This window comes from Conger conger, chromosome 9 (genome assembly GCF_963514075.1).
Source record: "Conger conger chromosome 9, fConCon1.1, whole genome shotgun sequence".
Taxonomy (NCBI): domain Eukaryota; kingdom Metazoa; phylum Chordata; class Actinopteri; order Anguilliformes; family Congridae; genus Conger; species Conger conger.
Window position 1 is genome coordinate 48948436 of NC_083768.1, and position 24867 is coordinate 48973302.

Below are 24867 nucleotides of genomic sequence, written 5' to 3' on the forward strand. Positions count from 1 at the left end.
AGCTCACCCATAATGGAGCATTAATTGCACATAATAATAGGCCAGTTCTTCACCCTCTGTTGCCCAAGCAAAGATTTTCTTTCACCATTATATGAGGCACATTTCACACCAATTACTATGAGTGCCGTGATCACCGGGAACTCTTAGTTATCAAGATCTGAAATGCAACAAGCAAAACCGTGTCACACACATGAACGCTCTCGTGTTTGTTTGTCGTTGCACGGGGTTAAACTCGAGCACTCAGAGCACCTCTGTTGACATGTTCCATATTATGCATGGGGCTTGCTGCATGTTATAGACGTGATTATATTATTTTTCCAATATGCTGTGTGCTAGAGGCATGCAGACTACAGCATGTTTTGTACATGTTGTAAACAGAAATGCAGCCTGTTGCCGTGACGATGACCCAGTTATATGTCCGCTTGCTTCACGGATTCCCAGTTGAGTTGCAGGGGGGGACTGCCTGTGCGGTCTTCAACGTGCCAGCGAGATGTGTGTGTGTGTGTGTGTGTGTGTGTGTGCACGTGTGTGTGAGCGTGCATGACCACAGGCCACCTCTCGGTCTTTATGTGTCGTCTCTGGTCCCGCTTCTCCTGTTGAGGAACCCTCATTCTCATTTACCCGTTTCCTTCTGCTCCTTTCCTTGTTCCTGTCCTCCTTTAACCTCTCTTTTCTGAAAGCCTGCCATGTCCGGTTCTTCAAATCTGCTGTACTTGGATGTAGGGTGGATGTACTTTAGCAGGGACTAAAGGAGGAATGAGATTTATCCCACAGAAAAGATGTGAGGCTCCCTCTGGGTTGACCAGCTGTTAGTACGCCTGTGTGGTCCACAACTCTACGTGTCTTGTCCTTCCCCTGTGCTGTCGTTCCTGTGTGCTTTGTCACTTACACCTGTCTTTTATTCACTGTTTTTTTGTGTTTGTTTTTGTTTTGTCGCTCCTCCGGAGGTTTGGTGTCGAGAAGCTTTCTATGAGAGGGTGCTTAAGGTAGATTCCCCTACAGTGCAATGGAAGATATGTTTTCTAAATGAACCAAAGTGTTGGCAAAGCAGACATCTCACCCCACGATCTCAAGCTCAGCCGGAGGGAATGTGTCTTTTGTGTATGGATCAGTCGCATCCACCCCTGTCTCATTGCTTAACCAAACTGCCGCTCTCATTGCCCACTGAACACCATCGAACCAGTAACTCAGAGCAAGTCAACATTTCCTTTTCAGACTTTTTTTTCCCCCCAAACTAACTTCCCACTTCCTTTGTAGCCCAGACTACTATCACTTTAGCGTTGTTTGCACTTATTTAACACTTGCTATTGTTTGTTCCGTTCTGTGAAAGCTGAACCCCACACCCGGCAGTGGAATGTACATGTTAACCTTTGACCCCTTGTTCTGATCAACCACAGCCCAGCAGGCCAGGCTACCCCAGCCCTCGCTCCAGTGAAGGATTCTACCCCAGCCCCCAGCACATGGGCCAGCACAATCACTACCAGGTACCGCCTGACGGCCCCCAATCTACCCTGCACCCGTTCAGCTCGATTCACTCTCACTGGAACAAAGGACAGGAGCATACTCGTAATGTCGTCAGGCATTATGTATGTCCGCAATTATTATGCTCACTTTTTTTTGCATTTTAAATGCCACTTTGCCAATCAATCTACCCATAAATCTACACTCAGTAACCCATAATCATGAAAGTGAAAACCTGCATTTAGAATTATTTGCAAATCAAAAATCTAAAACCAAAATCTCTCATTTACATTATAAATGAGTATTAAGACCCTTTGCTCTCCAAATTGTGGTCAGGTACATCCTGTTTGCTTTAATTGTCCTTGAGATGTGTCTAGAGCTTGATTGGAGTCCACCTATGGCAAATGTAATTAATTGGACATAGTTTAGAAAGGCACACACCTGTGTATATTAGGTGCCACAATTCACACTGTCATGTCAGGACAAAAAACAAGCCAAGCACTCCGTTAATCAGACCTTCATTGTAGAGTGGCTAGACGGAAGCCACTGTTGAGTTTGGAGTTTGCCAAGGAGGAAAAAGATTCTCGAGGAAAAAGATTCTCTGGTCTGATGAGACTCTTTGGGCAGAAGCACTATGTCTGCCAAACACCAGGCACTGCTCATCACCTGGCTAATACCATTCCTACGGTGAAGCATGGTGGTGGCAGCATCATGCTATGCTTCTCAGCAGCAGGGACAGGGAGACTGGTCAGAATTGAGGGAAGGATGAATGCAGCCAAATAAGAGGTCTTTGAAGAAGACCTGCTCCAGAGTGCACGTGACCTCAGTTCACCTTTTAGCACGAAAATGATCCGAACCATACAGCCAAGACCAGGCTGGAGTGGCTTCAGGACAAGTCTCTGACTGTCCTTGAGTGGCCCAGCCAAAGCTCAGACTTAAACCCCATAGAACATCTGTGGAGAGACCTGAAGATGGCAATTCACAGACGCTTCCCATCTAATCTGATGGAGCTTGAGAGGATCTGCCAGGAAGAATGGGATACTGCCCAAATCCAGGTGTGCAAAGCTTGTAGAGACTTACTGAAGAAGCTGACTCAAAACTGTTGCTGCCAAAGGGGCTTCTACAAAGTACTGAATTTAGGGTACTTATATAAAAGAATGTTTACGTTTTTTATTTTTATATTAATTCTAAAAACATGTTTTCACTTTGTCATATTGGGTTATTGAGCGTAGATTGTTGGTAATTGTATCTATTAAAAAATCTACAACACAATAATAATTTTGATAACAGTATTCTTTTTTAGTTTACAGTATTTCTTGTGCATATTTATCAATAATTCTGGAGCCCACTGTAGATAAACACGGATACGCACACACATACACACACAATGGAAAGGCAAAAGCAGTTGGAAAATCTCAAAAATCCTGCAAATTTTCACTGAATACTCTTAATAGCAGCCAGAACAGACTAAAACATCTTTCTTTTTCGATCCAGTCTTCCACAACTGTCATTTTTCCAGCCGCAAAAGGAATGTTCGGCATGCACTGTAATAAGGTGGTAAATGAAATGAACAAACGCAATTAATGCTTACGATAATATGAAATGTGGCTTAGAAGACGGAGGGAAGAATTCACACGCCTCGCAGTCCGTGCGCATATCACAAATTCCACAGAGGCATAATTTAAAAAGATAAGCAGTGCAGTGACACATCAGCGTCTCGTGAAAGAAACACTCTCTTTTAAAGGCAATAATACTGTTTGACTTAAATACTTAATCTGTCAGCTCTAATAGCTCAAGTTGAGTGAACTTACATACAGTACATTGACTTCTGTAGTCATTGCCTCAGGGAAAATCACTCTTCACCGTAGAAGGGAATCAGTTGTGTTTGTTTTTGTCTGATCATGTTACCATGAATATAGTTGCATTTGGCTGCCCATATATTATTTTATTTTCATATTACTTTGCAGATAGCCTAGCCACCGTGACGGCATATGCCTGCTTGCACATAGTATATGAAATTATACAAATAAACTTCTCACAGAATTTTTTTACATTAATTGCAGTCATGTAATAACATCTGGCAGAAATATTAAGATGTTGGTTGTGATCTCTCTGGACCTGAATGGGTTCCCTGGGTCTTTCAGTCAACGGGTTCACTGTGAACCCAGTGCTTAAACCTAAAGTTACCATATGCTAGCACAATTTGTACCAAAGCCTAGGCCAATGAGTCCAACTGATAGCGAAATATGAAGTCTGAAGGTATTTTCAACACTACATAAAAGCCATTTTTTAGATGAGATTTTAAATGAAAAATGTTCCACCAATATTTAAGTATCCATTAAGTATTACACTATGCCAATAAAAACTGGATGTAGGAGAGAGGAGAGGTGGTGCTGAGATGGAGAGAGAGAGCTGTGTTTCTGAGGGGGCTGTGACGGGATGCCGCCCGTGTGTGCAGGTGTCTGGGTATACCGGCCCCCACAGCATGCAGGCCCTGCCCAGCGCGGGGTACCCGGCACAGGCCTCGGTCCTGGACCCCCACGAGTCCTGGAACCACCACCGGCAGCAGCAGGACATCCCCATGTGGTCCCCCAACATGGAGGTGAGCTCCGCCTTGCCCTCTCTCACAAAACCCCTGCTCTTTCTCTCTTAGTACGTTTCATAGCTTTATCAAGCTTTTCGCTTAAAGCATTAAGAGAAAAACAGGAAAATAAATAAATGTGCACGCATAATGACTACCCACGGCACGGTAGAATTAGAATTTTAACAAACAAAATAATAAGGATCTCTCTCTCACCCCCTGTCTCCCTACCTCCCCCCCCACTCTCTCTCTCTCTCTCCCTCCCTCCCCCCCCACTCTCTCTCTCTCTCCCTCCCCCCCCCCCCCTCTCTCTCTCTTCCCCCGTCTCTCCCCCCCCCCCCCCCCCTCTCTCAGGACGGGGGTGCTCTGGACCTGCGGGGGCTGGGTCAGGGCCTGCCTCCTCACCTGATGGAGGAGCGGCTGATGATGCAGCAGCAGCAGATGGAGGAGGACCAGCGCTGGCTGGAGCAGGAGGAGCGCTTCTTGGTAATGTCCCTCCTTCTGTCCCCCCGACACCGCCTTCACACCATCCCTTCATCCCACTCTCCTCCACCGTCCCTCTAAATCACCCTTTCTCAAACTTTTTTGTGCTGGGACCCAGTCATATTTGACTTTGGCGTTTCAAGGCCCAGTAGGCATTGCATGATTTGCATGCTGCAAAATGTCAGAGAGGTAAGCTAACTTAACTACCCGACGCTCAGCCAGACTAGATTTTTTACTATCCAAGAATGCCCCGATCTCATGCCTCAACTCGAACACTCGGCTTACCACCTTACCCCGAGACAGCCAGCGGACCTCGGCGTGTAGGAGGAGATGCATGTGTTCGGCGCCCATCTCTTCACATAGAGATTTGAACTTCCTGGAGTTAGATGCATGGGCTCTAATGTAGTTCACGCATTGGACCACTTGATCCAAGACCTCATGCAGCTCTGGGGATAGACGCTTTGAGGCAAGCACCTCTTGGTGTATTATGCAGTGCGTTGCCTGGACCGAAGGTGCTACTGCTTTCACCCGAGTAACAACGCCGTTGTGCCACCCTGTCATAGCTGCAGCCCCGTCAGTGCATACCCCAACACAACGATCCCACAGCAACCCATGGCCTCTGATATACTCATCCAACACACGGAAGATTTCCCCAGCAGTTGTATTTAATGGTGACTCTTTACAACACAGAAAATCTTTGTGGAAGCCCCCATGAGCATATGTGATGTACACCAGAAGCATAGCCAGATTGGAGATGTCGGTGCTCTCGTCTAGCTGCAGAGCGAACCAGTCCGACAATCTAACCCTCTCGACAATCTGGGCTTCAAGGTCCTCTGCCATGTCACCAATTCTCCGCGAGACAGTGTCATTTGAGAGGGGGATCTCTTTGACTTTGGCTGCAGCAGCTGGACCTAAGACCTCAGCAGAAGCACTGACTAAGGATGGCATAACTAGCTTCTCCCCCATCGTAAACGGTGTCTGACATTTTGTGATGTGGTGTGAAAGTAAGTAACTTTTCATTTGAAGTGAAATTTGTTTTAAGCACAGTTGCTTGGTTGGCCAATTCATCTCTTTCTTTTAAAAAAATCTTCTGGTTTGTCTTTTAAGTGGGGATGTTGAGTTTCTAAATGCCGGCGCAATTTCAATGGCTTCATTGCCTCATTGCTTAGCATTGCCTGGCAAATAACACAGATGGGTTGGGGGGGGAGACACAAAGCCGAATTTGATGTAATTTTGGTCATAATTTCGAGTAAATGGGCGATGTTTTTTTGCCGGTGGTTCATTGGGAACATCAGGTGTAGCATTAGTAGGTGTATCAGGTTGCCTTTTAAAGAAACCCTTGATGCTAGCTTGCTTTGAGCATGCCATATTGAGCTCGTAGACGTAGTGTGTGCATGCCTGCGATTGAACGTTCAGAGTGACAGTGACAGAGATGGAACAGAGCACGTAACCTCTCGCGGGCGGGAGAGCTTCACGTTAGAGACTGTTGGACGGGCGACGTAGGGACGGGGGCGTGCCGAGCGGAGTCGCGATCATAGACAGTAAAGGAAATGGAATTTTGAGTGGAGGGAGGGCAGGATTCAGGGGACCGGCAGCGACCTCTCCACGGACCGGCACCGGTCCGCGGCCCATAGATTGAGAAACGATGCTCTAAATCACCAGCAAAAAGAGTTACCAAAAACCTGTTACCAAAAAGAATAAATACACGGTCCAAGACCTGAGAGGAAGCAGAGGAGCTGCCCAGTGTCTGAGACTAGACTGAGACTTGTCATCAGAAGTACTGAGGAATTTCCTCCCTGGTCTCCCTCAGAAAGACTCCCCCTCTCCTTCTTTGTTTTTGTGTCATAAGTCTTAAGCATCGATGAGTGTTCATGAGCTGAACCCCCAAACACAAACCGAGCCTGAGAAACCCAGCGGATAAGGCCTGTGTTTGGAGTAAAACACTAGCTGTAGCCTGATTTGTACTTCTGCGTTGAGTCTACACAGAGGCTACAGCAAGTACCCTACGCCATTGAGAGCATTTTTACAGTTCGCAAAGAACTGCAAAAGAGCTTGTCCACAAGTGCAAGTACACAACAAGCTCGACATTTTGTTTTAGTTATACTTTATAAACAACATTTGAATTGCTTAACGCACTGAAATGAATGTAATGTTTAAGCCTCCGTGAGCTAGCCAGCTAAATTGCTTGTAATTACGCATCACGTAATCACTTTACTTTCACTCTGCCATCTTTCTGCCTTCAAAGTGTGTCTCAATCGCGTGCCGTGAACACACCTCCGAAGTCGCCTTTTTTGAAGGACAGGTTACTAATCAGGCAACGAGGCATCAAGTCAACTGATTTGGGTTTCGGACACAGCACAGGCGACTGAAACTGATCAATGGCGGAGCAGCCGTAAAAGCGTGATGCAATGCTGCCAAGCGGACCAATCACAGTTCTTACGGTCCGCGTCGCCGCAACACGTAGTTACATTTCTGGGGAGGTGAGCGTAGCCTCCACGTAGACTCGACGCGGAAGTATAAATCAGGCTTAAGTCTTAAGCGTGGATGAGTGTTCATGAGCTGAACCCCCGAACACAAACCGAGCGTGAGAAACCCAGTGGATAAGGCCTGCGTTTGGAGTTAAATGCTAGCTGTAGACTGGGGGTAAGCAGAGCCTTCGAGTGCAGGCGCACACAGTAAATCAGTGCCCGGGCTGTTGGTGATGTTGTAACATCCAGTCCTGGGAAGTGGCAGTAAATCCGTCTCAGTGTGTCAGGTATTCCAGCGAGGGCAGCATGGCCCAAGAGCGGAAAAAGGGGAAGATTTGGAGCCTGGCCTCGTCTTCCTCAGCCAGAGAGACTGCGTTTTAATGATAGCTTTGTTTGGCTGCCAAGTTTAGCCATAAATCTCAGTGGTATTGGTTCATGTATTTCTTGAGAATCACATCGCTAGTCTGGCATGCGATGACAACGGTATCGCAACATCCTGTCTAAGCAGCTTGGCACAGAGAACCATTAAGGCTGTGTTTTTCTACCAAGCCTGGAGTCTTAACATTTATAGAAATGACAATTGGGATATTAATGATAATGTTAACAGGTGAAATATGCCCATATGCCTGTATTCTGCAGCTAAGGACCAGAACTTTATAATGGGTGGGCAGTCTGAATACCATAGTAATGCCCAGCGATCCTTGAGTAAGTGGATGGTCATAAAAACCATTTGGTTGGTAATTTCATACAGATGGAGCTCAAGTTTATTCCCTGTTGTGGTCAGTGCAGCCCTTTTTGGAGAGTGACAGTTGTGTTGTTTTGTCTTTGTGCTCCAACAAATTGGATCTGATCTACAGTGAAACTGAATATGAAAGTGCAGACTGTCAGCATTCATTTGAGGGTATCCTCATCTCTATCGGGTGATCCCTGGAGGAATTACTGCCCTTTTTATACATAGTCCCTTAGTCCCCGTTTTGATTGCTATACATAGTCCCTTGAAGTAGGGAGAAGTATACAGAAAAGGGCTGTAATTCCTACATGGATAGAGATAAGTATCCTCAAATTAACGCTGGCAGTCTGCAGTTCAACTTTATTATTCATTGTTTTATTCCACATCCAATAAGCTGGAGCTCAGAACAAAACAAGAAATACTTAGCCTGCACTGGATATGAATATTTAATATACGTAATTATACATTACATTTTCACATTGTTTCCGTATTCCATCATATGGAACATGATTGAGAGCTTCCTGTGGTATTTTAGGTCAACTTTTATCTGGCAACAATTACTTAATGACTTTAATCATGAAAAACTATCTGGCTGGGATTTGAAGTGAGAGATATATATTTGCGGTTGTAGTATGCAATTATGAAAATAATATCCTATGATACAGTTAACCACTTATGTGGTTTACAAGTCAAGTGCTGTGCAAGGGACTGTAGGAAGGAAACTTGCAGTTATTGTGAGAGATAGTTGATTTTGAGGTGGAGCAGAACTCCAGTGAGGACAGGATGGAAATGTAAAGAGGGACGGGCTAAAAAGAGAGAGTGAAGGTTTGAATTTGAGGGGGAAGAAAGAGAAGGAGGGAGAGAGGGAAGATGAAGACAGCAAGAGCTTAGGAGCGAGGCAGGGACAGAGGGAGGGAGGGAGAGGGAGAGAGAGGGAGAGGGAGGGAGGGAGCGATGGAGAGGGAGGGAGGGAGCGAGGGAGAGAGAGGGAGAGAGAGGGAGAGGGAGGGAGGGAGAGAGAGGGAGAGGGAGGGAGGGAGAGAGAGGGAGGGAGAGAGAGGGAGGGAGAGAGAGAGGGAGGGAGGGAGGGAGGGAGGGAGGCAGGCAGGCAGAGTTAGTTGGCTGCGTCTTCTCCGTACATGAATGAGCCAAGCACATATAAGCCTGCCTTCGGCAGTAAGCAGGAATTTTAGTGTTGCCCTCCTCTCGATCCTGCTTATGGAATTCCTGCCGTCTCCCCACTCCAACCAAGCAACGCGCTCCTACAAGCAGCCGGCTCGGAGGATGCAGGTTTTCAAGTCCTGCTTTGGAAAACTGGTACAGCGGGGAGGGGTGGGGGCGGTGGGCTTTGTGACTAATGTGGTGAGAAGGCTGTTTTAACAGTCAGTGCCCTGCACCTCCATAGCTGTGTTAGTGCAGAAATGATGTATTTTGCCGATGAACTGAGGTGAACTGTAACTGAGAATGTGTGAAAAGTGTTTCTGATGAGGAAATGGTAGTCTTTAGGTTTGTATTCCTGGTTCACAGTGTTTGGGGCAGTGTTTGCTCGCGGGGGTGTCGATGTTGTGTCTCACGAGTGTGCACGAGGTCTGATTAGGTGAACAGGAAAGCGATGTGTGAGATCAAAGCCTGGCGCGGGAGTCTGCTCGGCTGGAGTGTGTTTTCGGGAAGGGGATGCCTCCCGTTATCCTTGGCCTGATCCTCTCTTCCCTTCTGGTCAGAAGCCGGAATCGCGGAACTCCAGGGGCAGCAGCGACCGAGAGGACTGCGGTCTGCAGGGGCCGGTGAGTTTCACATGCTGCGCTTTATTTTTACTGATGGGACTGGTCTGAGCAAAGGGGGATTCCCACAGCTCTCAATCTCTCACACACACACTCACACACACTCACACACACACTCTCTCACACACACTCACACACACACTCTCTCACACACACTCACATAGTCACACACACACACACGCACACTCACACTCACACACACACGCTCACATACACACTCTCGCACATGCACACACAAACGCACATGCGCACACAGACACGTGTGTGCACACTCACGCACATGCGCGCACACACACACACTCACACACACTCACCTCCAAGCCTTCGGTTGCTGGGAAACCATTAAAGCAGGGATGAAAGAATGTGCACTCCCTTTACAAAATAAAGACTGTCAACAGGTTTTTTCCTGCTGAGAAGATTTAGCAGTTCCTTATGTGAGATATTAAACTTCAAGCTGACCTCTGCTCTCAATCCAAGGGGATTGAAGCCCACCTTTTTCACTGTGTGCTTTGGCTGCTCTTCCCTCCGATCGGCACTCCTGTTTGTCCGAGACGGCACAGCTCGTTCTAGAGCCTGTGGGCCTCGCTGTGCACCAGCGTTAAGGGGGCTGAAACACTCTCTGGGCTGCACTGAGTAACCTCTCTGCTTGCACTGGAGATTAGTCAGCCAGCCCGCTGTGTTTGGACAAGCACTTAGCAGATAGACCACGCTTTGGCTCCGAGCAGGAAAACGGATGCACGGAAAACAGCGAAAAGTCAACTAAGAAAATATGCGGTGAAGTTCAGTGCCAGTTCACCCGCTGTCATAAATGTCAAGAAGAGGTGTGGCAAGGCGGTGTTGATGCTAAACCTTTTGGTTGGTAAATTGAACGGATTCCCCCATTTGTTTCATTACAATACAATTTCTCTCATCTCATACACTAATACAGTACTTTACTTAAAGAGCCATACTTGGTGGATAAATCAGTTTGATAGCTAGTTTAGTTCTCTGCGTTGTTTTATTTATTTCATTTTGCCCTGCATACTGTTAAGGTTTTTTTAACAGTATGCAGGGCAATACTATTAAAGAGAAATAATGTTTCAAGGTTAAAAAGTCCAGTTTAGTCATTTGACAGATATTCTTACTAACATATTTACAAAAAGGAAAGTTTGGGCCACTGGTTGAGAGATGATCATGAAGATGAGTTTCAACAAAAGTATTGACATCTCATTTTTAAACCATTAATGTCAGGTAAGATGCGAGGATGGTTGGTGTCATTGTGTATAATAACTGATGGTCAGAAACCTGAGTTGAAATCTTGGTCTAAGGAATTTTAAAAACACTAGCAGAAATTAGTTGAAATGTAGGTAGCTGGAAATACATTGTAAAATCCATGCAGCTAATGTACTGTCTGTGTGATATCTGAGAGAGATCATTTCACCTTAGGATCTGGATTCTTAATCTAGACACATGCAGAGATGTCATATTACATTACATTACATGCCATTTAGCAGACGCTCTTATCCAGAGCGACGTACAACGAAGTGCAGATCAAACACAAGTACAAGTGCTCAGCCTATTCATCTCCTGCACAGAGATGGGACTCAGTTGGGACTCTAGCATCTCTACTAGAAGCTCCTTTGAACGATTGATTCATAACCAGTTTTAATACAGTCTGTGCTAGTTCTCTTGTTAGTAGTATTGTGGTTTTTGTTATTACTTCTGTAGTGCCATTATGTCTGTTTTTATATTTCTTATTTTTTCTTTATTTTCAAAGTACTTATTTTCAAACCTTGACACATATCTCTATTCATGGTTTAGGGCCTCAGCATTCTGTCAAACTTTATTTTAAAAACTCACTCATTGGAGATTGGAGACTTGGAAGTTGTAACAACTACTTGCAATAGTTCCTTTCATAGAGGTGTGCATATTGACTTAGTATAATCACTTTGCTAACTGGGGGAGATATTTTCGCTGTCGAATGCATTGGCTGTATGTTACAGCAGCACCCCATGAGGCATGGCTTCCATATGCATATGTGTACCCTCCTCTTTGGCCTGGGCAAAGGAGTGCCTGCCTTTGAAACGTGAAAAAAGCACAGCACAACATGATAGGCATGGGAGCAATTCACCCCGATACCAGTTACAGTACGGTTGTGGAATTCAGGAATTATGGAATGCATATTTTTAATCGCCTGTTTGTGTGTGTTTCTGGCAGACGGGGAACCAGCATATATACCAACCCGTAGGCAAACCAGGTAAGGGCCAAAACCGGGCTTACGCATAATAGCCGCCTCCCACACCTCTCATTGTTCGGCATTCCCAAATGAAATGAAAACATACTGTATCTGCAGGTATTCACATTTGCAGTCACGTTCACATTTACATCATATCCATATTAACAATTAAATTCATATTCACATTCACATTTACAATTACATTCCAGTTGTGAAATAGAGACCTAAACCACTTCGTTTCATAAATCTTGAATACAAGCTTAGGGGGTTAGTGTCGATTTCACGTAGTAAAATGAATAGAATATTTCATTTTATTCTCATGCGCCTATATTAACTGTCAGTACCCCGTTAACGCCCGTCCTCACACAGAACATGCAGCTCCACCTAAGAAGCCCCCTCGACCTGGAGCCCCCAGTCACCTGGGCAGCCTGGCCAGCCTAAACCCAGTGGACAGCTATAATGAAGGAGTCAAGGTAACAGTCACCAGGACAACAGGCTTTCACACACTGTCCAGGCAATGACGAAAGAGTACATTATACAGTATGCATTCATTAAACAACCCAGACCTGAAGTGCTTCTGCAGTCAGCCACTTAGGCTCAGTCTTCTATGTTGTTTTTCTTCTGTTGAATTTTGCATGTTATCCGCATAAACTGATGTTACCTTCATGTGTTGGGCTTACATACACTAACTGTATAACTGTTTTCTGCCCCCTGCCTGCCATATCATATTGCTGTACAATTTCATGGATTTCTTTATAGCATGTTGCTTGGGAAACTAATGCGCACAATTTCAGTTTTTGTTTTTAAGTGTGGCTTTAACCTTTGCGCACATATCTTTATTTGAATGTCGTCGATGAATGTAGGCCTCTGAAACGGTCCGTAGACCCAGACTGTGAGCTGACACGTCAGTATTTCCCCTGGTTTACCAGAGAGGCCCTGCCAGAGCCACTGCGAGTCAGCAGAAATATCGGAGCGCTTTTGGCCTTCCCATAATTCCCAGCCACACACACTCGAGCCGAACATTCTGTCCGTTCGGCTGCTTTATTACCATCCCACAACAGGGGGGCGGAAGTTTTCTTTCAGAAAGGAAAGTTCCACTTTTTCCCTGGGAAAGCTTGTGTTTGGCTGCGGGAGGACAGAGGCCAGGGAAATGTAAACACCCATCGGTGACCCCCTGTTCTCCGTGACCCTCCATGCCAGAACAGTCAAAATGGCCATCCAGAGCCTTGGAAAACGCCAGCAGTAAAACCCTTTTTATTTTGGCAATAATTGTGTTTCATATAAATCAGGATAGTTACGAAATTATATGCCCCAGTGTATTTTAGCTTATTTTTTTATTTTATTTTATTTTTTAAGATATCCGTTGGGAGAAATTTCTAACAGTTAAAGGACTCAGACCCTAAAAATAAAACTTGCCTTCTTGTAGATTGCTCAACGAAGGAAATAAAGAAACATTGCAGGTTACAGGGCCAAGAAAACGCAGGGCTCTGAGCTTGCTAACGGCAGGAAGCAGGCGTTTGCATGGAACTGTAGCAGCTTTGTTGATGCATGTATGATTTTATGCTTGTTGCATTGATAACTTCTCCCTCTTCTATTTCTCCACCCCCTCTGTGCTCATCCCTCTTCTCTCTGCCTCTGTTGTTGAACTTAGCCCTGGAGGGTAAGAACAAAGAACACTGTGTGTTTGTGTCAGTCACTGTGGGGCCCCTAGGGGCCCTCTCGCACACATCCTCACCTGGGGGCCGGGTGTGGGGGGGCGGGGGGGGGGGGGCGGATTGGAGCTCTTCCACACCAGAGCTCAGTTAGAGCACAGCCTGGAGGCCTTCAGACCAGCACTGGGTTAACCCTGTTGGGCATTGAATGTGTGCTTTAGGAGCTCTGGGAAGGGTTTCATCCTCCAAAAAAAGAATGAAATTAGGTGAATTACCACAAGTGAAACGATGCCTCCAAATTTTGCACTCAGACCTGCTTAGGTTGGAGTACCCCAGAACCTTGCTGTGCAGCATGTGCAGATACCCATTAAGATGAATCTGGGCCTGCCCACTGGCCACACCATTTTGGGGTGGGAGATGTGATGCGAGGATAGTCGTAGTTTCCATCACTAACTAGCGTAGCTTCCATGAAATCGCCTGTCCTGCTAGCTGCTGATTTCCTAACCAGGGGTTTGTCTCCTTTGCGGGCCTCCTGAGAGACCTGAGCTCTACTCAGCCTAAAGCAAAGAGTTCCATGTCCTTCTGTCCTCTCGTTCCCTTCTTCCACACATCTCTGAGGAACTCCGTCACTCCATTTCTTCTGAACTAGGAACCTAGCGTCGTGAATGAGACCGGCCCGAACACAATCGTTAGTGCACTCTGGGTGTTATTGCACTGTTCGCAGTAATACCCATTAAAGCCGTTTCATGAACCATTGAAACTGAGTGCATATGCCTGAGAGACACAGGTCAGGAAAAATCAAAGGCAATCTGTTTCTTCACCACTATAGGTTCACCTCAGTACTCACCCGATACCATTTTCCTTTCATTTGGAATTCATTCATTGTACGTTTCATCGTGTGACAGATAATGATAATGGAACAGATACTATTCAAAGTAAAAGAATCTGTAGTTTCTGTAAAAAATAGAAGGCTGCCATCTACTGGTTTGAAAGTGGAATACACTTATCTTGGTTTGATAGATGTAATACAGGGGTCACCAACCCTGTTCCTGGAGATGTACCGTCCTGTAGGTTTTCGCCCTAAACCTAACACAGCGCACCTCATTCAACAGTTAGAGAACTGATCTAATTGGTAGAATCCAGTGGGCCAAATTAAGGTTGGGTGAAAACCTACAGGGTGGTAGATCTCTAGCTGTTGAATGAGGTGTGCTTTGTTAGGGTTGGAGTGAAAACCTCCAGGGTGGTAGATCTCTAGCTGTTGAATTTTACATTTACATTTTTGTCATTTAGCAGACGCTTTTAATCCAAAGCGACTTACAAGTGCATAGGTTCTTCTACAAGTTAAAGCATCGCACCCATAACTAGTACAATACACATGAAGTGTTGTTCTAAACATATAGTCATCATAAGTGCAATTTTTATTTATTTTTTGGGGGGTTAAGACAAGAGGGATAGGGATATCAGAAAGGGGGGCGGGGGAAATCAGGAGGGAGGACTAAGGTACAGTTTGAAAAGGTGTGTTTTTAGTCTGCGTAAAAATAGGGGGAGGGATTCTGCTGTCCTGACAGTGGTAGGCAAGTCACAGTGGTAGGCAAGTGAATGAGATGTGCTTTGTTAGGGTTGGAGTGAAAACCTCCAGGGTGGTAGATCTCCAGGAACAGGGTTGGTGACCCCTTATGTAATATCAGGCTAAAAATCTTAAATTCCCTGTGAGACACTCTTCGTAAACCTGCAGGTGCAAACAGGATAATTTATCTCTGTAAACAGATGGAGCTTCACTGTGAGAAAACGACAACCACATCATAAGCTGATCATCTAATGCCAGATGAATAGCTAGAAATTATTTAGTATTCTCATGGAACCACAATTTTATTCACGTGTTGCTTTAAATGTCTTAGTATTGTGTATTATTAACATTTGTCTTATATATATATATATATATATATTGTGAATTTTAGTTCATAATACGAATACTTAAATGTATTCTTAAAGAAATCAGTATAATTACTGATATCATATTGCGATGTCCTTCTGTTAGATTCAGCCTCAGGAGATCAGCCCACCCCCCACAGCCAACCTGGACCGCTCCAACGACAAGGTCTACGAGAACGTGACGGGGCTGGTGAAAGCCGTCATCGAGATGTCCAGCAAGATCCAGCCTGCTCCACCGGAGGAGTACGTGCCGATGGTGAAGGTATGGCACGCTCCCGACGCACCGTGAGCACCGCGCAGACGGACCCAACTGTGAAACGCTCTCTCCTGTCCATTTTTCAGGAGGTGGGACTGGCACTGCGGACCCTGCTGGCCACCGTGGATGAAACCATACCCGTACTGCCAGCCAGCACACACAGAGAGGTAGCCAACATGAGCCCTCTTATCAAAGGAGCCACTGATTAGATCACAGGTGTCAAACTCCAGTCCTGGAGGGCCACAGTGGTTTTCGGGTTGTTCCCGGCACCTGTGGTTCATTTAAGTCTTTAATTGGCTAAATAATCCACACACCTTGTTCTCAAGGCAGCTGATTATAAGGCAACCACAAAAACCTGCAGACACTGTGGCCCCCTGGGAATTCAATTTGACACCTCTGGATTAGATGTTCTGCTAATTAAACTGATATTTACGTAAACTCTCTTTAATTAAATTATATTTAGAAATCGTTCCTTATTCAGGATGACAAACATCCATGTTGTCATTCTTTTCAAATTTTTGTATATGTTTAGTCTTAATTCACACACTAAGCTCTACAGGACATGCTACATGACCATTCTAGACACTGATACAGGGATCATCGAATCACGGTCCTCGAGGTCCGAAGACTGCTGGTTTTCCACCCTCCCTCTACCTGGGAGTCAGGTGTGAAGACAGTCTGGCCAATCTGTAGCACTACGTACCTTGGTGAAAAGAAAACCAGGGCCAGGTTTGGATTCGAGGTCCAGATTTGATGATGGCTGCACTTATACAGAACAGCCATGGTACAGAGTACTGCAGAAACGATGTGATACAGTTCACATGCCGGTATGGGCGTTTCAGTGGGTTGCGGATGGGGATGTCTCTGATTAAATGTGAAGTGACATGGGGCCTGCTCCCCCTGCAGATCGAGATGGCCCAGAAGCTGCTGAACTCGGACCTGGCGGAGCTCATCAGCAAGATGAAGCTGGCTCAGCAGTACGTGATGACCAGCCTGCAGCAGGAGTACAAGAAGCAGATGCTCACCGCCGCACACGCGCTGGCCGTGGACGCCAAAAACCTGCTGGACGTCATCGACCAGGCCCGGCTCAAGATGATCGGCCAGCCCCGGCCGCATTAGCCGCGGGCGGAAGGCCCGAGAGGGGCGGTGTGGAGGTGGAGGGGTGGGTGCCACCCTGTGCTGCTGAACTGAGCTGACCAACGGCGAGGCGGCACCCAGCAAACATCAAGACTGTCGCACCCCCCCCATCCCTTTACCCCCACACCAGGACTTCATGTGTGGGGGAAGAGACTTCTTCCCCCTCACCCTCCCTCCACTTCCAAGACGTTTTTATAGGCTCATCATATTGCTTTCAAGTCCTTGGACCTTTGAGAATCAGTTACAAACACTTATTTTATTTGGCTGCGCCTGTGGTTTGTGCTGATTGTACTGTATTTTGTATCCAGGACTTCAGTCGTAAGCGGTTTCCTCCACAGGTGGATATACAGCAGATCAAAAAGGTTGGAAAATAACAGATAAAATGAAGCATCTGGACCCTGTAAGGAAATCCAAGCTATCGTAAACGAGAGAGTTCTGGGAAACCCAGAGGTTGAGAATTCTTCAGTTAACAAGAACCATTTCTTCTTTGCGTTGTCAGTATGCTATTCCCAACAGTCAATGGAGGATCATAAATATATATTTTGGAGGTTTTTCTTTTCATTTTTTCCTTCCTCCACAGACTTATGAATAAACCCAAGTCGAAAAGCAAGAGCTCTTTGTCTTCTTTGATGCAGACATTATGTGACACTTTATTGTAGTAAAGCTATACGAAATATGAAGCCCTCTTTCTCAGATAGGGAAAATTCAATTTGCCCGATTTCCTTTTCCCGCACAAGCTACAGTGGATATTTTATTTACTTTTCATTTCTTTCATGCTCTCCCAGTTTCTAATTTCTTGCCCAAGTTAAAAAAAAAGGAGGTTTTACCCAAATTTATTTGGCCGTATTTCCCAAGTGTACAATCTGTTCATGAAACCCCTCTGCTTTTGGGTATACATTCTCAGGAATAAAGACCTGTACAGTTCCTTTAACTATTAAAAGATTTATCATTATCCTGGTCTCCAGCCGGTTTATTTTGTCTGAAAAGGGCCATGCCGCCAAAACAAATCAGTTGTTATTCCTTCTCTTTAAAAGTGTGAAGATTGAAGAAAAAATTGGATCCTCAACACTTGTGTGGTGTTTGTGTTTTTGTTATTCACCTGATGTCTGGTGGACCCATAACATTGGGTTTTTAAAACAATACAGCCATAACTATTTATGTAAAAATGCTTAACAGATGTTGACTGTCTCTATTACAAGAAATATAGAGAGCATATATGGCTAATATGTGCCATTTACCTCTGCTACACCATATTTATCAATAAAAGTGCTATTCTTTTTTGATAAAATGTGATTATTTGAAAATAGAGTATAATCAAGAAATGGGAGCAATAATTAATGTTTATCTTGGAAAAAATAAAACTATTGATGTTTATTGCTTTGAACTGAACAAATTGGAAAGACAAATTTACATGTATTTTATGGAAATGATAAATAAGCTCCATTGAGCACAAATTCATGCCGGTCTACACACCGCATGAGGGAGTTTTGTGTTTCAAATGTATTTGCTGCCCTTCTGTCCTTCTTCAGTCCACCTTCAGTCCACACACATTGCAACGCTGCAACTTAAAATTATGAAAACTATTTTACAAACACCTCTGTCTCTCACTGACACCAGGGACATGTCGGCCAGGAACACAAACTGAGGTGGGAGCTTTGGTTTGTTATCTCATGATGTTCCTGCCATCATCAGCTAGAGGAGCTCCTGTGCGGATCTTGGTCTTGAGTGCTGACAGACCCTAATGCAATCTCTCATAATGTGTTCTTCTTCCTCGATGTGGAACCAGCTGATTTCTTATCACTTGAGGCCTGGTAATCTAGTGATTGGACTACAGTACATTATTGAATAAAGGGCAAAGAACACTGGCCCAAACAATTTAATCAAATGAAACAAAAGCCCTCAGTCTCCAATCAAAGTGCCTAAAATGAATTCTGATAGAACTTCTCAGGCAACATTCATATGGTGGGAAATCTGAAAATTGTACTCCATACAATCAGTCTAATGAAGTATGCCAATAACCATTTTCTTCTAAATAAGGTTGCATTTCAACCGTTCTTGCACTCTTGAGAAATGATCAATTATGTCATCCTTAAACAACAGCACCTAGTTATCCAAAAGGCAATTCTATGGTTTTAAATTGACATGTATACCATCATATCAATGGGATTTTAAAATTTAGTCATGGATTTCCTGCATAGCCCAGTGTTCCAGATGTGGAGTCAAGACCAAACATTTTCACTGTCCCTGTAATTATTTTCTGCATTTTCAAACAGAATTTCTAGATTACATTTCCTGCCACATGGTTTTTATAACCGGTTTTAACATTGGTGACCATCCTCAACTAATTTCCGTACTTATTTACAGTACCACTGCTCCAATTCACACTACGTTCTGAGGCTTACCAGGTTGCACCTAGCAAGTACATCCCATTTTATAGTACCACATGAGGCTGCAAGCTTAGTTAGAATCTTCCAATATTCAATGAGTTGCTTTGGGGGGGGGGGGGGGTTTATAGCTCTAAATAGCCATAAACTATTCAAAAATCATTTTGGCCTGTCATGCACATCCCTCATGCCAACAGACTTTAAAGACAAGATGCTTTTCTTATTTTTCTTTATTTTTTTGAAGGGTAAAAAACTTTAGTCAAAGAGACCGAATCCCATGTCGTCATCGGACTCCTCAGACTCTTCCTTCTTCTCCTCTTTCTTCTCCTCCTCCGCAGCTGAAAGGGGCATAGGTGTCAATGCACTTTCAGGCCACACCGCAATTTAAAAGATGCCACAATACAAACGCGTGTTTTCATCCATCCACCCCCACCTAAGCCGGATCATGTCCCACAACACATACGCTGAGACTAAATTAAGAGCCAGGTTTCATAGTGGTATTCATTCTAATTCCAATGACCTAGAGTTTTTCAGTTTCACTTCAAATGGGAAATTTATGGACATAAACTTTACTTCAATCGAAGCTGCTACTGTATCACAATACACTTTGTAGGACTGCCAAGTAGTCAAAGCGTATACCAAATTTGATACTGGTCTGATTTTAATATAGGACACATCATGAAAACTGTATTGAAAACTGCAAATCAAGAAAACAAGTCAAGTACTCCCAAAAGCACTTCAAAAGGGACTTCTCCTACTTTCAAAATCATCATAGGGCCCTGTAGGAACCATGGGCATTGGGCCCCTGTTAGAATGAGGGGGCAAGCCTAAACCTCAAGGCCTTACCTGGGGCAGCAGCAGTGGTGGCAGCAGCCCCACCCGCGGCAGGGCCAGCAGGTGCTCCTCCACCACCAGCACCCACGCTGCTGATCAGACAGCCGATGTCCACACTGGCCAAGGCCTGGGCGACAGACAAGACAACAAATTGTATCCCTTCTTTAACAGATACACACTTCAGGACATGACAAAAAAACAGCTTCAAATGAGTCTGCAAATTAGCCCCGAGGCTTGCATCCTAACCTTCAGTTATCAAAAATTACTTCGCAGAAATGTCAAAGAGTAGCCTACAATTCCAGTATTTCCATCAAATTATGGAAAGTGTAACGTACTAGTTGGCCGATTCTGTTCTTACTGGTTAACTGAGCCACTGTAGCCAATAGGTTTATGAAGAGATATTGGTTATCACCCCTGTCATATACCTCTAGTGTTGTCACGACAGATACTGTCATTAATCACACAGTTCAGGTTTTAACTCACCTTTGCGAAAAGACTGGGCCAAAAAGGTTCAACAGTCACCCCAGCGGCCTTAATGAGGGCATTCAGTTTGTCCTCCTGAAAGAAATGTATTCAACCAATGTCGTGATTTATTCTCATATTAACCCCGCAGCACAATATTAGAAAGCAATCGCAGATTACATCCATTCAGCAATTTTCTACGCAGTAAAATTATGCTTGTTTTGCCGAATAGGGCCATGCACGTGTCCTAACTTAACTTAACTTAGCTAGCTACATGTTAACCAACAAGCGGTTCTTACGACTAACAGGTAGCTAGTCAATGACATTTTACAGTAATAATTCAGGTGAATGCTATGGGTTAGCCAAATTACTTGCAAATAAATTGGCTAACGATATATTTATTCATACCCAGGAATAGTAGCATTAGCGTGTCTATGGTAAGCAATACGGCATCCTGCTTGCTAGCTGAAGTTTCGTTAAACGGGACAATAGTTTTACTGGGTTCTCCGGATTCTTTAAAACATAGTAAGTGAGCTAGCACACGCCGGCCCGAACCCGAGGCAAGCAGAGATCCGTTGCATAGACTCACTTCTTAACCACTGGCACAACTAGAAAGGTGAATAGCAGCATTTTTCGGCGCCATATTGCCTACGCTAGTTATGAGCGCGACAGCAGCGGTACAGGACTTACTGTGACGGTGACTTCATCGTCGTGGAGGATGAGAGCAGAGTAAATACAAGCGAGTTCGGAGACGGAGGCCATTGTACTTGATAGATTTTATATTTTTGGCAATGGATGCCTAATTGTAATGGTGCTAGTCGCCGGATTGAAAGGCCTTAGCTTCAGAGAAGGACCGAGCACCTGTTCCTTTAGCACAGCTAAGGATCTAGTCTTCGCGGAAAGAGGAAGTCGTGGGGCGGGGCATTGTATTTTATACTAAAATCTACGTCATTTTTGAGGGGTGGGCTCAAATCATTGAACTGTATATTAATTGGAAAGTGTATTTGGTCACGTGGTTCTATTCAAGTTCATTCATTTCGGTTCTTCCGCAAGTGGCACCACCGCAAGATGGCTGCCATGGCCCGGAAATAGAATTATTGATGAGCCTGCCATTCATTTTCTGTGAGTGTTGTCTACTCTAAAGTGCTTCTGGTTATTTGGTCGTCTGCAGGCTGCTGCTTCCTGCCTGTGTGAACTGCACAAGATGCACAGGCCTCCAGCACAGTGGCTGTGCTGCTCAGTTTGTGAGATAATTGTGTCCATAAACATTCAAAAATAAATGTACAGTAGTCTTAGGTGTTTATTTCTTCTGCATTGGTGTCAATAAAAAAGAGAAATTGAAGCATTAATTTCCCCCAAAAGTAAAGTAATCCTTAAATGGTACACATTGTAAAATTAGTGTTTTTTGTTGTTCTATCTGACCTTCACATCACTTTTTTTCAAGTTTAACCTTTGACCTTTTTTTTTTTTTTTTAGGTAATTGTCATTTATATATAATTCCCATAAGGGGTATCTTTAAAAAAATAATAATAATTCATAAGGAAAGGGAATGCATTTAATCACCTATTAAGTAGTCTGAATGTAATCACAATATTTATTTTTTGTTTTATTTTAATAATTTAAACTCCAAAAACAATATAACAACGAATTATTTTATCACAAACATTATAGAACATAGTAGAACAATGAGCAGTCATGAACATTACTTGTTCCTTGCATGCAGAGCACCTCAGCCACTGAGGTCTTATACCTATACCTAGAAATTTCTTTCATGAAAATCAAACTTCAACATATCCAAAGTTGAAGATGGTGGCACACTTCTAACACCCCATTTTGGGAGCGTCAATTTATGCCGAAACAAACTTAATTGCACTTTCTTCTTCTTCTTTCGTATATCGTCAGATGGCCAACTCAGTGTCATGCAGCCACGCCCTCGTCTCCGGTCCTAAGTCGAAAAGGCCAGCTTCTGAGGGTGGGCTGTATAGGGGGCAGCCGGTGATTATGTGCTCGGCAGTCTGTTCAGGCTCGCCACACTCGCATGCCGCACTGTCCGATAGGCCCCACTTCTTCAGAGATGACTTGAAGCGTCCGACGCCAGAGCGCAGACGGTTCAGTGAGGTCCATAGATGGCGTGGCATGTCTTCTCCTTTTACACCGCCTCCTGGGTCCCGGATGTATCGTTGAATGCGGGAGGGCCCAGCCATCTCCCACGTCTGTTTCCAGGATGCTGCCAGCCAGGCGTCTCTGGACAAGTCCTCAGGGATAGACTGTAGCATCTCTTGTGCTGCCTTGTTGTAGGGATGGCGAGACTTAAGCCTGCATGGTGGTGCCGGTGTTGTTGTGGCTTTGTGTAGGATCTGCCAGTCGTGCTTCTGGGCTTTTCTTGCCAGGGCAAGGGTAGCCGCATCCCGTCAGAGACTGGCTGGGGCGATTCCAGCTAGGACTGGCAGGTAGGACACAGGGGTGGGTTTCAGACAACCAGTAACTATACGGAGGGCGCTGTTGATGACAGTATCTACCTTGTTCACATGTGGACTTCTGCTCCAGGCTGGGGCGCAGTATTCTGCTACGGGTAAGACCAGGGCTTGCGTGGATATGCGTAGGGTCTGGGGGGAAGCTCCCCAAGTCGAACCCGCCAGGCGGCGGATGAGCGAGACCCTTGCTGTTGTCTTGGCCTTCACTTCATCCAGGTGTTGTTTGTAGGACAGTGTCCGGTCCAAGCATACGCCAAGGTACTTGGGGGCTTGCTGGAACTCCAGGCGGTTGTTGCCAACATGCACGTCCAGTTCCCTTCTTGCTTCCCGATTGTTAAGGTGGTAAGCTGCAGACACTGTCTTGCCCATGCTGAGCTGAAGGTGCCACTTCTGGAGGTAGTCTGCCAGGATGCCCATGTCTCGGTTGAGGCCATCTTCCATCGCCTTCCATGTTGGGCGTCGAAGCATGATGGCCAAGTCATCCGCATAGCCATACTTGGTAGATGTTGTATCCAGCAGGTCGTGAATGTATATGTTGAACAACATTGGTGAGAGGACGGAGCCTGTAGGATGAGCTACGGTTCGATAGCATCTCCATGATGAACCTCACCATGTGCCGGTCCGGGATTGTCCTCAACAGTTTCAGATGTAGTCCACGGTGCCACGTGGTGTCATAGGCGGCTGTCAGGTCCAGGAATACTACTCCAGCTTTTTCGTTATCCTGAAAGCTGTCCTCAATGTCCTGAGTGAGTAGCGTTACCTGATCCACTGATGACCTGCCTCGGCGGAAGCCGGCTTGTTCCGGTGGGAGTTGTGGGTCCACCACTGGCTCGATGCGGCTGTGAATCAGCCTCTCCAGGATCTTATATGGGACACAGAGAAGAGAGATGGGCCTGTAGGACTTCGGGTCTTCGGCGGGTTTGTTCGGCTTTGGCAAGGCTATGACGGAAGCACGGCACCAGGTCTTTGGGAGCTTGGACCTCCGGAAGCATGATGAAAAGAACGAGCATAGCCAGTAAGATGTTCTTTCACTTTGGTGTATGACAAACTCTGGGTGGATATTGTCTCAACCTGATGACTTGTCCGGCTTCAGTTTGTTGATTGCTGCACTTAGTTCGGCTACTGTGAAGTCTCCTGAGAGGTTAGCATCGACGCTGGCTGCCCTGGAGAGAGACGATACCATTTTTCAGTTGGAGTTCTGTGTGTAGTGTGTAGACTCCCTTGGGTAGAGGTTGGGCCATAACACTTTCTTTAGTGAATGTTCTATTTGAGTGGTTGACTGTATTATAAAAATAATGGTCATATTGTGTAGATGTCATGGGTGGCCCTGCTTAGTTTGGAATTACCTCTTAGAGCCACTAGAGGGAGCTCCTGTCACATTCATGTCTCACTCCTGCAGTCGACTATTGTTACTTCTTCTGCACTGTTACCTTATTTTTGTTTGTCCACTAATGTGAGGTGTGGACTGAATAGAATACTTTACCAGTGATGACATTGGATATGGGAGCTGAACTTGGCGCTGCAGTTTGTCGTTTTGCCGTGGTGTGCTCTTTCCAAGGCTGACAGCTGCTTTACGTTTGTTGCTTTATAGCGAGGTGATTCTTTAGGCACTTCAGTGTTTTCATTATCGTCACAGTTTTGTGTTGGTTATTCTACATATTGCACTAAGACTATACACCATTGTAGGAGGTAACATCCTTATGAGAGGTAACCTTGCGCACCTTCGGTACCCGGGAATCAAAGTAGGAAGTCTTCATGGTGGATTGTGTAGTTAGGTTACTTCTGCATGGGTGTCTTGGTGGAGATGATTATGCGTTTCGCCTCCTTCTTAAGTGCAGGTCTGTCTTATGTTTTACACGACGTTAAAAACGCGAGTTCAGGAGTGTCGCTCCTCCCAGTTGGAGCGGTGTGAATCTCTGATAGCCCAGAGTTCTATACGGGAGATCCTTGTGGCTGTTCATGTATTTGTCTCGCTTTCTCTCCCACACTGGTGGTGGAGCCGTGGAGCATATTGTAC

General features: G+C 45.2%; 2 protein-coding genes across 8 annotated transcripts in view; one reads left to right on the forward strand and one right to left on the reverse strand.

The window, feature by feature from the left end:
• The window catches only part of LOC133136965 (focal adhesion kinase 1), a 115597-nt gene extending 97949 nt beyond the window's left edge, over window positions 1–17648 (forward strand). For all 7 annotated transcript variants that reach the window (XM_061254865.1, XM_061254866.1, XM_061254869.1 and 4 more), the window contains 9 exons: window positions 1398–1484; window positions 3920–4063; window positions 4397–4528; window positions 9445–9507; window positions 11701–11740; window positions 12089–12192; window positions 15410–15565; window positions 15646–15726; window positions 16466–17648. In XM_061254865.1, the coding sequence (XP_061110849.1) occupies window positions 1398–1484; window positions 3920–4063; window positions 4397–4528; window positions 9445–9507; window positions 11701–11740; window positions 12089–12192; window positions 15410–15565; window positions 15646–15726; window positions 16466–16678 (1020 nt within the window). In that variant the 3' untranslated portion in view covers window positions 16679–17648. The remainder of the gene's footprint in view (window positions 1–1397; window positions 1485–3919; window positions 4064–4396; window positions 4529–9444; window positions 9508–11700; window positions 11741–12088; window positions 12193–15409; window positions 15566–15645; window positions 15727–16465) is intronic.
• Window positions 17649–19295: 1647 nt separating this feature from the next.
• On the reverse strand, window positions 19296–21283 carry rplp1 (ribosomal protein lateral stalk subunit P1). Its single transcript, XM_061255299.1, has 4 exons — window positions 21067–21283; window positions 20398–20472; window positions 19927–20041; window positions 19296–19418 (listed from the first exon to the last, which is right to left on the reverse strand). The coding sequence occupies exons 1-4, from the start codon at window positions 21136–21138 to the stop codon at window positions 19336–19338; spliced, it is 345 nt and encodes a 114-aa protein (XP_061111283.1). The 5' UTR covers window positions 21139–21283; the 3' UTR covers window positions 19296–19335.
• Between the last annotated feature and the right edge of the window lie 3584 nt (window positions 21284–24867).